The sequence below is a fragment of the Triticum aestivum genome, chromosome 5A (assembly GCF_018294505.1).
Source record: "Triticum aestivum cultivar Chinese Spring chromosome 5A, IWGSC CS RefSeq v2.1, whole genome shotgun sequence".
NCBI classification, from domain to species: domain Eukaryota; kingdom Viridiplantae; phylum Streptophyta; class Magnoliopsida; order Poales; family Poaceae; genus Triticum; species Triticum aestivum.
This window is the reverse complement of record NC_057806.1, coordinates 524,322,492-524,335,722: the sequence shown is the minus strand read 5'-3', so window position 1 is coordinate 524,335,722 and position 13,231 is coordinate 524,322,492. Positions and strand designations below refer to the sequence as shown.

The 13,231-nt window shown below is 49.2% G+C and overlaps 1 protein-coding gene across 1 annotated transcript; it reads left to right on the top strand.

Moving 5' to 3' along the window:
• The first annotated feature begins 8,124 nt into the window (after positions 1 to 8,124).
• LOC780570 (CBFIIIa-6.2) lies at positions 8,125 to 9,111 on the top strand. Its single transcript, XM_044529471.1, has one exon. The coding sequence runs from the start codon at positions 8,243 to 8,245 to the stop codon at positions 8,969 to 8,971; it is 729 nt and encodes a 242-aa protein (XP_044385406.1). The 5' UTR covers positions 8,125 to 8,242; the 3' UTR covers positions 8,972 to 9,111.
• Positions 9,112 to 13,231: the final 4,120 nt, after the last annotated feature.

The window sequence follows — 13,231 nt, the reverse complement described above, 5'->3', positions numbered from 1 at the left end:
TGGGCGTCTAGATTCCACCCTTTTCTGGACACATCGCAGTGGCCAGAGTATCACGGTCCTAATATTAGGCCCGATCCGAAGATGATGGTACAACCCAAGGGTAGAAGGAGAACAAAGCGATACAGGAATGATATGGATGACCTCATGAGCACCAGAGAATTTGGTAGTGGACATTTCATGGAGCCACGTGATAGGAACCAATGCGGTGGTTGCAATGAAACGACAAACAACAAAAGGACTTGCAAAACAAACAAAACTTCAAAAGGGCACAATGCTTCTTCAAGTGGTGGCCGAGGTTCCGGTGATGGCCTTGGTGGTGGCCGAGGTTCCGGTGATGGACTTGGTGGTGGCCGAGGTTCCAGTGGTGGCCTTAGTGGTGGCCGAGGTTCCGGTGGTGGCCTTGGTGGTGGCCGAGGTTCCGATGATGGACTTGGTGGTGGCCGAGGTTCCGGTGGTGGCCTTGGTGGTGGCCGAGGTTCCGGTGGTGGCCTTGGTGGTGGCCTTGGTGGTGGCCGAGGTTCCGGTGGTGGCCTTGGTGGTGGCCGAGGTTCCGGTGGTGGCCTTGGTGGTGGCCGAGGTTCCGGTGGCCGAGGTTCTGGTGGTGGCCGAGGATCCAGGGGTGGTCGTGGTCGAGGACGAATTACTGGTGATGGTGCTCGTGGTAGGGATAGAGGTTCGGGTGGTGGTAGAGGAGGTTTCATGGGTAGAGGCCGTGGTAATGCTAGAGGAATGTTTGGATACCTAGATGGACCATTTTCGTACGTGGCTACATTTCATAATTATTTTCATGTCTCCCAATATTACTTTCATGTTGTTTTTGTCCTTACTAACTAATGTCTTGCAATTTTTCATAGGTATGGCGGCTTCTCAACCCAACAAGGCAACAATGAAGGGGCTTGAGGAAGGCGAAGGTGAGATGGCGGGATGGTGGGAGAAGGCTGCGAAGAACCTTAGAGAGGAGGATGCAGCCAAGCTAAAGAAGAAGAAGGAAGAGGAACTTGAGAAGAACAAGAAAGAATTAGAGAGAACGAGAAATGCGATGTATGCTAGGGAGCAAGCGTTGGTGAGGAAATGTGAGGAGGCATAGAAAAAGCGTCAAAAGGATTTTGTAGAAAAAACCTTGAAGCTTTGGGAAATTGCAGATGAAAAAAGAGAGGGAGAATCAGATATTCATGAAGAGGGTGGTCAAGGAGGCTCACCTCATAAGGAAAAGGGAGGAGGAGGAAGAAGAAGAAGAAGAGAGGAAGAAGAAGAAGAGAAAGGGGCCTTAGTCTACACAATAGATCAATGATGTGAACTGTGCCATGCTTTGGACCTTCGTGTGCATTTCATCTTGAACCTTCTTGTTGCCTAGACTCCTTTATGTGGTGAACTATGTGTACTCTAAATTGCTTTGGACTTCTCTATGTGTACTCCTTTATGTGTACTCCTTTATGTGTTGAACTATGTGAAGTCATAATTACTTTGGACTTCTCTATGTATACTCCTTTATGTGATGTCACAATTGCTTTGGACTCCTCTATGTTTACTCCACAAAAGGCTTTGGAGTTTGTTTTGACACCCTGTTATAACAGCAACGCCAAACAAATGGACGTTTCTATGTACACCCGAAACGCCAACTACCCTGGCGTTTCCACCCTACAACAAAACGCTCTGCCTGGGTTGGCGTTTCTGGAAGACAGTGGCTGGCCGGGACATATTCACTAAACGTTGCTGCTCACCCCAGAAACGCCAATATCCTTGGCGTTTCCATCCTACAACAAAACGCCCTCCGTAGGTTGGCGTTTCTTTAAGACAGAGGCTGGCTGGGACATGTTCACTAAACGTTGCCGCTCACACCTGAAACGCCATTGTCCTTGCCGTTTCCAAGCCACAGTTAAACGCCGTTGTCCTTGGCGTTTCTTCCCTGTTATGCAGAACACAGCAAACCCGGCTGCCCATGTCCATTCCATCACAGATAGCAAAGGTACAACAACAGTTTTCACAATATAATGCCAAGTACAACAACAGTATAGCAATGAGACATATTTTTCGTCAACGAACTTAACATGATCCAGCTTACATAATAATTACCAAGTCTTGCTAACATAGAACTAAGAAGTCCATCAGACATAAAACATAAGAAGTTCATCACATATAGAACTAACAAGTTTGCTCCATCTGAAACGCTCACTACATTTCTAGTGCACCACATATAAAACTAAAAAGTTCGCATTAGTCATCACTTCACTTCTTGCCTCTTTTTGCAGCCATCTTCCCCCTGTTGACGTAGCCCTCTGGAGTGTTCTGCCATCCAGGACGTCGGATGGTTCTTGAGCTAACTCGGCGTGCTTCTTCAGAAGGCTGAGAAGGTTGAGTTGGCGGTGGAGCATATCCCATCTGCGAAGCCGCAAGCTCCACATAGTCCGGATCCGCATCATAGTCTGTCTCCTCCTCTTCATCTTCCTGTTCATCAATCCGTGCTCGGCTCGAAGAAGCACCTGCTCGGCTGGAAGATGGACGAGCGGAAGAAGCGCGTGCTTGGCTCGAAGATGGACGAGCGGAAGACAGCACATCCATTCTATACTGAGCACGTGCACGCACATCCGTGGATGAACCGCCATGGCAAGAAAGTAAAGCGACTAGTGTTCGGCAACGATTCACAACCTTCTGTAGAGGCAAAGACATTGACATGTAAATATGCAAAAATAGTTCACATGACACATGTTCATATTAAGAGGGCCTCTAACCTGTAGAGTGCTCCTAACGAGAACGTCTGTTTCTCTACCAGGTGCGCGGCCAAGCACCACATTACTATCATTGATACATCTCCATAGCTCCGTGCCCTGAGTAAAACTTAAGTGACACACCATTCATGAAGAAATGTCACATGTTCAAAAAAGAGACAAAAAGACATACCACTCGGTCATGCAGAGGGCCATAATCTAGGTGCGCTCCAATGGTCTCCCTAATAGAATTGTTGAATGCACCATCAGCAGCCTCACTTGGCATTACTTCCAAGCAATCGGCACGAGTCCAAGCACCCTTAAGGATAACTCTGTACTCTTTGCGAAGCCACTCCAAATGCCTTAAATATGCCTCACTTGGCATTACTTCCAAGCAATCGGCACGAACGCACATATTGCTCAAAGGGAACTGCCTAAGTACCATGTACGGCCTCCAATTAACCTACATCACAACATGTCACTAGCTCATGCACAACAAAAAAAATCTGTAATGATGGCAAGGGATTTGATAATTACCTGGTTGTAAGTAAGCATGTCAAGCTCGCTTATGTATGCCTTATACCGCCCCATGGCGGCGATACTCGACACTTGGACATTAGCCCAAGTGTATGCGATAGTACAAGTGTCGAGTATGCTCCTCATCCCCGTCAAAAGGCCACTCCCAAGGTTCTTCCGGAGCAATGGTGAAGTTACGGCCCACAAGGATACGCTCCCACATCCAAATCTGTAGGGCCCAAACAAAACCACCAAGACAAGATTTCGGCTTACTCCTCATACATGCTCCGTCCAACTGCACATTTGTACACACATTAAACAATCACAGGAAAAAATTTCTTTCATATAATGAGAATGCATCAAATTATCATTACCTGACGGTACAAGAAGGCTAGTGCCGCCGACCCCCAACTCCACTTGACATCCCAGTTACGAAGAGGGTCCAAGAACATCCACGAGGCTGTGTCTCCCGTGCCGTCAGGAAACACCACTTGGGTCAAAAGATTCCATAAGTAAGCCCTGGCGTACCTCTCCACAACAGCCGAATTGGCATTCTCTGGGCACTCGTAAAAATGTTCTTGTAGCCACGAGAACAAAACATCAGATGGCCTAGGATCCTTCTTTGTTTCATGAATCCATGGGGGAGGTTCAACACCAACCAAACCTGCAACCCTTTGTCGCCACCCCTCAGACCTCACCTTCCCGGTAAGAGCCCTGCCCTCGATCGGAAGACCGGAGATCATCGCAATATCCTCCAAAGTAACGGTCATCTCACCAAGAGCAAGGTGAAAAGAGTGCGTCTCCGGTCTCTAACGGTCCGTAAGGGCGGTAATGGCCGTCGAGTTCAGCCATGGTGGTGTGCCTTTAAAGTTGAGCACAAACTGGAGAAGATCCATTCTTCTAAAATAAGGCTCATAGCGACGGTCATACCTCAAGGACTCACGTGGGTTGTGGCCTCTCAAACGAAGTACTAGAGGAACCTACAAATAACACACGCACAATTTATATACTTCTCTAAACTACTCACAATATGAGAATCAACAATGTAGATACATAATTACCTCTCATCTTTCCACTAGCACAACACGATGCTTCTCCTCGTAATAATCATCAAGGCCGGGATATTTATCCGGCTCAAACATCCTACAAAATAAGGTCAATGGATTTGTTATAATATATGCTTAAAATTATGACCACATCATATACAAAATCGTGTGAGAACTACTACAAATTATCCCAAAGATACATTACCAACACCAATTCTTTTCAACCTATTTTATCCTAAAGAATCTATCACAACTAATTATTAACAAATAATAGGCTCAACCTAATCCAAAAAAATGGTCTCTCTCTAAATCCAATAATAAACAACTTAACTAAGAATACTTAAACACAAGGAGTATATGTCTTCTTTCTAAACATAATGTAACCAAAATATTCATCAAACAAATCACTAATAACTCATCTTAGGGTTCCACCATGTTTGAAAAAATACATCTACAATAGCCAATCTTGACTGAAAACAAATGGAGGATTGGGAGGAGAATACCTCAAGCAACTCGGGGATGCTCCGATCTCCTCGTTTTGATGATCAAAATAGCAGATCTGGGAAAGATTTGGTGAAGAAGAGGGAGGGGGCGGCCGCCAGTTCGTCGTTGAGAAGGAACTGCTCGACCGGGGGAGTGGGCTGGGTTAGGCCCCCGCGGCCCGCGCGCGTTACTTAATCCTGGTCAGAAACGCCAAGGACCTTGGCGTTTCAAGCGTGCCACGTCAGCGAAAACAGCGGGTTCAGACTGATTGTGGGACAGGTCAGAAACGCTAGCCGCCTCGGCGTTTCTGTGTTGGCTTGAAACGCTAGCTTGCTCGGCGTTTCTATGTTGGATGGAAACGCCGCGGACCCTGGCGTTTTTAAAAGGGTCAAATCGCGAAATACTTTTTCGTCGAGTTTAGTTTATGAGTACAAACGCTGACAAGGTCAGAACAGTGATTTCGGCCCGGAATGAAGGGACCGCGGCGGGACGCATCTCCCACAAGTTGGGCACGCGGGCGGGGCATGGAGTAGGGGGACTGGAAAAGCGGGGTTTTGTCATCCAGCGCAAGTGGTGGTGCGGGATAGGGATGGGGCGCGACGGATTCGCCGCACCGGCACGCGGTTCCGGTGCAGCGTCCCTGCTGCGGTGCTGCCTGCCGCCGCTCACCTTTTCCGCCCGATGCGATACCGCATACCGGGGTGGGCGTCGGGATCGGGATGGCGGGCGGTCTCGGTTTTGTATTGTATCGGCTCGCAGCAACCTCGACGTCACACCGGTACATGCAGTGAATGAATTGGGTGGATGGGAGTCTGCTGTTGCTGTTGCTGCAGCTGACTCAAGGTAGTACGAGCGTGGATACCTTTCCAAACCGTACCTTTTTCTATTTATTGTAAGGGCGATCAAGTGGGAGAAAACATATGGGAGGTAGTACCAACAGTGATTTGACTATTCTTCAGTTGCCAATTCTTTTAGTCAAAACGGGCAAAGTGCGGATGCACGGGCAACGTCTTGTAGTATATTTTGTATACTCACACCATTCTTACAAGTAAAATTATACTATGTCGCTCTAATCAATCTAGTATACTTCTTTTGAAGTCACAAATTACCGCTGCTGCTAACCTTAGTAGTATTTCTGTGGGAATATAAAACAATAATGCCTAATTAATCTCTAAGGCCGTTTAGATGCATGACAAGTGGAGAAAAGTTTAGTACCATGCTGCTAGTGGAGTGAGAGTGAGAACCCTTTATAAGGGATGCTCTATCACATACTATTGGGAGCTTACACACGCGCTCCACCTCCTCTGCCGTCCGCCTCGCCTCACGCGCGTCGCGGGTTTGAACCGAGCCGAAGCTTTTTTTTGTTGGTCAGAAATGGTTAATTAATTTCATATTACTTGACGAGTCGCTACAATAGTACCATTGTCAAAGACGTTGGACCGTGGGCCTGTATAAGGAGGCGCGTGCCAATGTGCTAGTAGAGTGAACCCTAACTCAATTCACTCACTCCCTCTTGCACAACCCTAGCCGTAATCTACTGTCCTCTCTTTGTGCTGCTTCCTGTGATCCCGTCCCGGCAAGCGCGTGCACGGTTTGTCGGGAGAGCAGGTGCCTCCAGAACCCCGTCGCTTGAGATCCTGTCCGGGAGAACGACAATAAGGTTTTTTGGGAGCGTCTCGACGCGACCGCTCCCGATCCGTTCTTGTCTCCGTCCGCCTCTGTTTCCACTATTTCCCATGCATCGACACCATGGTCGAAGACACTGCCGCCAAGAAGAAGGCCACAAACGACGCCGAGGCTGTTGCTGCTGCTGCTGCCGCGTTGGTCTGGCCAGCCAGAGGGTATGATCTGTTCACCCCTTGTATACTCGTTCATGTGCTAGCCATACATGATGTGTTCATAGATGATTCGATTCTACTCTGAACTGGCAAGAAGCGGGGGCGCTTGCACTGTGGACCGACATGATGCGCGGCAAATACTTCGCGTTGGAAAGGTCACGAGCGAGGGGGAGGAGTTTTGGGTGGGTTCGGGGTAGTCCTGGCCATGGGCAAACCGGCCCGACGCAACTCCCGGGCCTTGGTTTTGAGGCCGATGGCCGGGTCGGGTCTGCTGTTTTTGCACTTTACTGGAGAGACCTGGCCTGAGGCCCGAGACAGGCCGGGCTTTTGTAGTGGCGGGCCGGGCTTGGGCCTGAAAAGTAAGCCTAACGGCCGGGCTGGGCCGGGCTCGAGCCTGAGTTTTCTACCTCAGGCTTAGTCGGGCCCGACCCGAAGCCCGACTCGGCACGGCGGATGGCCAGGTATAGTTTTGGGTGTCCATCATGTTCATCGCAGCGGTCTAAACGTCTGCGAAGCCCCCTTAATTTACGTCCAATTTGGGAAAGAATAGACGTCCGCACGAATTAACTATGGCATCGCGTTGAATGACAGAATGAGTCTGAACCACTTGATCGAGATAAAGCGGGTGGTTCCAAGGTCAGCGTTGGAGAGCCATACACAAACTAGCCCTTTCTCAAAGGAAAATACTGCAGGCGAAGTGAAAAACCCGTCTAAAACCCGAGTACTGTACGAAACAAAGGAGATGGTGACACTGATTCCAGGTCGCATCTGCTCATCCACGTCAGAAATGACAATTGAAGTCGGTCACCACGAGCCCCAGCCCACGTGCGTCACCGAGGAGCAAGAACTCCGCTTCCACTCTTGGTCTCCAACGAAGGAATGCGAATTCTGATTTTTGCTCTGCAGCGCGCCAGCCCCGATGGCGAAAAAATGATCAGCTTCGACGTTAAGACCCGGACGTCAAGCAGCACTGACCATCTAGACCCCATCCAAAAAGGAATCGTACTACACAGGCACCAGATGCCCTCAGCTAAACCAAAACCCGAACTCGCAAACTGCGGCTCCAAAGAAACCATTAACAAGGACGAGGCAAAGTAAAACCAGTAGTGCTATACACACGACAAGATTGGACGATCTTTGGACGATGCAGCACATCCGACCGTACGTACGCAGAGCAAAAACTGGATGCACCGTCAATCATCCGTCGTCCTTAGTTCGTGCGGGCAAACTGTCGTCCGCACAGTAGTTTCGAAGTAAAACGGCCGCAAGACGGGGCGCAAGGGCGCAAGTGAGCAGGAGCAAGGCGGAAAACGATAAGGGCAAAGCGAAAGCAGGAAGGTAAAATAAAGAAAATATATCCTGGGGTCACTCTCGAAGTCTGTCAGTTGCCCCCCACTTGCGCGCGGCTTCGTACGGTGCATCCCCCCTTCGCCTGCCGTATCCAGCCTGTGTCCTGCCCTCTCGCTCGCCGCGCTTTGCCCCCTGGTTTCAGCCGCGAGCCACCGCCACCTATAAGTACGCCGCTCCCGAGACCACCCTGCTCAAATTTCTCATCGCAGAGCGAAACCACCTCACACTCGAGCAACCCAAAAGCATCCTCAGCAACAAGAACCTCCTAGCCGGCCAAGAAACAGAGCTTCCGTTGGACAGCAAGATGTGTCCGATCAAGAGGGAGATGAGCGGGGAGTCGGGCTCGCCGTCGCCGTGCAGCGGGGAGAACTTCTGCTCGCCCTCGGCGTCGCCGGAGCGCCAGCAGGCGAGGCAGGCGGGGTGGACGTCGGCGCCGGCGAAGCGGCCGGCGGGGCGGACCAAGTTCAGGGAGACGCGGCACCCGGTGTACCGCGGCGTGCGGCGCAGGGGCAATGCCGGGCGGTGGGTGTGCGAGGTGCGCGTGCCCGGCAGGCGCGGGAGCAGGCTCTGGCTCGGCACCTTCGACACCGCCGAGGCCGCCGCGCGCGCCAACGACGCCGTCATGCTCATGCTCGCCGCCGGAGGCGCCGCCTGCCTCAACTTCGCCGACTCGGCCGAGCTGCTCTCCGTGCCGGTGGCCTCCTCCTACCGCAGCCTGGACGAGGTCCGCCACGCCGTCGTGGAGGCCGTGGAGGACTTGCTGCGGCGCGAGGCGCTCGCCGAGGAGGACGCGCTCTCGGGCACCTCCTCGTCCGCGCCCTCCCCCCTCACCGACGACGAGTCGTCCTCTTCGCCGCTGCCCGAGGAGGACTCGCCGTTCGAGCAGGACGTGCTGAGCGAGATGGGCTGGGACCTGTACTACGCGAGCCTGGCGCAGGCGATGCTCATGGCGCCGCCCGCCGCGGCTGCGGCGCTCGGCGATTACGGGGAGGCTCACCTCGCCGACGTGCCACTCTGGAGCTACCAGAGCTAGCCGGCTAGTTCGCGCTGCTTCGAGTTTTAGCTTTCCTTTCTGTCGTCGTCTTGGCTTCCGATCGATGCCAAAATTTTGGTGCTGCTGTAGGGTCACTGCTTGCGGTTTCTGGTAATGTGATGGTGCGAATTGGGGAAACAGAGCATGGCTTTTGACTCTTGACTTTCCACAACCAGCGATTTCGCGCTGTATAGAACGATATGATGGAAACACATCTCCACGCGTCTTCGGACGATGCACAGTATGCTAGGTGCATCATCGTGGCGGGGATAAAATGTGGGAGACGTTTTTTCTATTAAGAGACGTCGCCGCTGCCACATAACCCCAACCACTAACGCTGAATCTAACAAAAATGAAAATGAGAATCTCTTCCGCCGGGGGGAGGGGGGGGGGGGGGGGGGGGGCAAGATCCTCCGCATATTCATGACCCAAGGGCTATCAGAGATGGGGCAGGCCGGCGGCTGCACCGATAGAAGGAGAAGAGGCTTTTCTTATGGAGGGAGGAGGAAATAGATACGCTTCGTTTTCGAACTGCGTCGAGTCGTTCTGTTTTGGCCACCTCCGTTCTCACCAGCCTTCATGAACCATGACTTCCATTTCGAACTGGCATAGCAAAAGTAAAGCAAGTCAAAGTCAAAGCGCCTTCGAGTTGTTCGCTGGTGAGCCTGAGGGCGGTGCTGACTAGCTTGGTAACCAAATCACTTGCTGACCACCATTAGTCCTCTCCCATGTGCTAAATTCACCCCAAGCGATGGACTCGCAGTCAAACCTGTGTGGTACAGTAGTACTACAAAGACGGAAGGTAAAAACCTCGCTCGCTTTGACACATTTACATGAACCATTTCCACACGCAGTTCTGTGTCGTGCTCGTGTAGATCTCTCTCCAAAAGCCCACGAGGGGCTGGAATTGAATACCGGTGCTGCTGCAAGCTCCGCGGTGAAGAAGCAACGGGAGGGAGGGCTGGCTGTAGGCTGTAGCTGTCTGTACACAGCCGTGAAACAACGCTGCAACAGAGAGCGAGAGGCCGAAGCTGCGTGACCGCGACTGCCGCGGCACCACACACGCACCCGACCCGAGAGGCAAAAAGAAGCAGCGGCCGCGAATAAACAAACAGGCGATCCGTCCGTCCGATCTTATCATATTCCAGCACCCCCAGATATTTGCGGCTCTGTTTTTTTTTTGTGCGTGGCCCCGCGTCGCTCTGGCGTGTGGGCGTCACCGTGGAACTGGGCGGGCCGTGTGGGCGCGCGTGACCATCCTTATCCCCGGCCGATAATGGGCCGGTGACGAGTATATTCTCGTCGTATCCGCATCTGCCGGGCTGGGGTGTGCGGCTAAGGAAACAGGCTGGCACGCTGCGCTCACTGGTTTTCCGTAACCAGGGGCATGGATTTAGGATCTCGAGCATGTGTTGGTTTTTTTTTCTTTTTGGGAAGTGATGGGCGTGTGTTAGTTTAGGCTCGCGCCTCACTCTATCAGCGCGTTTGGTTGTTTAAGGAAAAGGGATTGAAAATTTATGAGAAGGAGTTGCCCGAGGGATTAGACTTGGCAAGTGGACTATTAGTCCTAATCCCATATTTGGTGTGGGGTGGGAAGTATACTCCCTCCGTCCGCGAATAAGTGTACTTCTAGCTTTTGTCCTAAGTCAAAGTTTTAAAATTTTGACCAACTATATACAAAAGAGTAGAAACATATATGACATCAAATTAATATATTATGAAAGTACATTTCAAAACGGATCTAGTGATACTAATTTAGTGCCATAAATGCTGCTGCTTTTCCCTATAAAGTTGGTCAAAGTTTTAAAGCTTTGACTTAAGACAAAAGCTAGAAGTACACTTATTCACGGACGGAGGGAGTATGTGGGAATAATTCTAATGAACAATGGAGAAAGAAGGGGACACACAAATGTTGAAACAAAATCGTAACATGTGAAGGCAAAAAAAAGAGTAGAAAAGGGAAATAGATCTGCATCGGTCTGTGAAGGAAAGATAAACAAATCAAACTTTGTTACGTAGCAAAATTAGATGGGCTACACGCTACTGGCTGCCCCTCTTGCATGAGATGTGCTCGTGCTTGGTATTGCATCTGCAGATTAGTAAACAGTTAGAGCTGGCCGATTTATTTGGAGGAAAAATGATGTCGCTGCAAGTAGGATTTTCGTGGAGTTTTTTCCTTTCTTTGTGGGAGGTGGGCCAATAAATCTGTAACAATTTTCTTCCAGGCGCCAACTCCATTTCCTTCGCGGAATTACCAGGGTCCCCCCAAGGAAGAGATCGATGGGAGTTGGGCCTCCTAATTCCCCTTCCCTTTCCCTTGTTAATTCCCAAGTCCATGAACCAATCAAGAGATTTTTAGTCCCAGTCACCTTAAATTCCCATTCCCTAGCTCCAACTCCCCCCAAACAAACAGGTTGTATGTGCACGGTATGCCTCCAGTTTGCTTGAAGCTGGTTGGACTTTGTATCTCTGGGAGGTGGTGTGCTTCTTTCCTACACTAGAGATCAAACCAAATGACAACTAGAACGAGATAGAACTAAAGGAGGCTTCAATACCTATGTTCTACTTCTAGGAGCTGCCCCTGCCCGTCTATTTATATACTGAGCCCAGCCCTGGATCGCAACTTGGGAAGGGGGCCTCGGTTTTAACCACGAGGAAGATTCCTTCTCGGACTCCAGTACCAAACACCATGAACCTTCGTGTATCCGTAAACGCCGCGGACTCTAACGTCTGGCCCAGGGTAAATGCGACAAACCGTGGCATCTAGCCCAGGGGTAAACGCCAAGGTCTAGCCCCTGCCCTCAAGCAACTCCTTGGTGCACCGACCTACGGTATTGGTGAGCCTTACATCTTGGCCCAACCAAGGTGTCCTCGCATCAGAGACCCTTTGGATTTACCCAAAAGGCTCCTTAACCTTCTAGACATCACCAAAAATTTTAGGACTTCCCTGAGACCTCTCAAAACATTTTTGAAACATCTGAAACTCTTATGGAAATCTCTCGAAACAATTTATTATATTCCTGAAACTATTCCAAAAATATTTTATCATGATTCTCACTCCACTAACACTCAACAGATCGTGATTTTCTTAAGTTTATGACCATGTATGTTCGGTAAAACATAGACATGAACGAAAGGGACCAGTAGTCAAACCATGGACATCCATATTGATCCTTATGAATACACAGATAATATTTGAGTGAACCTTTCGGTACCATGTATTATTGCCTCTAGGGCATATTTCCAGCAGGCTCCCACTTGCACTAGAGTCAGTAATCTATTCAACAATTTTTCATTTTACAACAATGGTAATATGGTATTTGTCCTTGCTTTTGCTTGTGGTATAGTCTTTGTCCTATCGAACCTGACAAGTTCAGATCCGAGTGTATCTTTGCATAATTTTTATGAAACTAACTTTGTATATATTGAATCACTCATAGGCCCTTTTATTCCTTAGACTGAGCCATGAAACCACTATTCAAAACATTGTTCCATTGGCACAAAGTACCTAGAAATCATACCAAGTTCATAAACGAACTTTTGATTCATCACCCTCCAATGTTGCTTCTAAAGCGCCAACATACTCAGCCAATTGTTATAGAATTCACCAAAGTAATTTTTTGGGACCAATTCCAACTTACTGTGCCAACAATTATTGCATAACACAAATCACTTAATTGAAATCAAAAATCACTTGGAGCACCGATTTAAGATTCTATCAATGTGACTACTTACAGCGAGCCTGTATTGATGTAACTCCTTACAACGTTCTCTTTATTTTCTCCTTATGCGAGAAACATCTTGCTTTATATTTAACGACATTTTCACTGTTGTCCTATGATCAACACTTTGATCACTTTGGTAACTTTACTCACAATTTTTTTTACCATGGAAACAATAGAACAGGCTCCTACTGCATATATATTAAAAAAACAAATATGTTACATACATACAAAATTGGGCACACTTCTATGAGTGTGAGGTGGGGGAGGCAAAGCAGTCACACTAAAAGTACTAGTTATGTAATGGAGGCAACAGAGGCAGTAATAAACTGCCTTTTATTTGTGTGTACCCTAAAGCTCAAGTTAGCAAAATCAACTTTGAATATTTATTTCCAGGATGAGAATGAAGGGGTTACACTCGTGAAGTAGTAGTTGTTGTGCTCTTTCCAAAGGCTCAAGGCAGCTACTAGGAAAATGTCCATCAGCATTTTTCAAGGGTGTAGCGCCTTTAGCTGTCTAATGAGCTTGAATCTATTAT

Excerpts from the sequence above, each read along its gene's own strand:
- LOC780570 (XM_044529471.1), top strand. The coding sequence starts at position 8,243 with ATGTGTCCGATCAAGAGGGAGATGAGCGGGGAGTCGGGCTCGCCGTCG.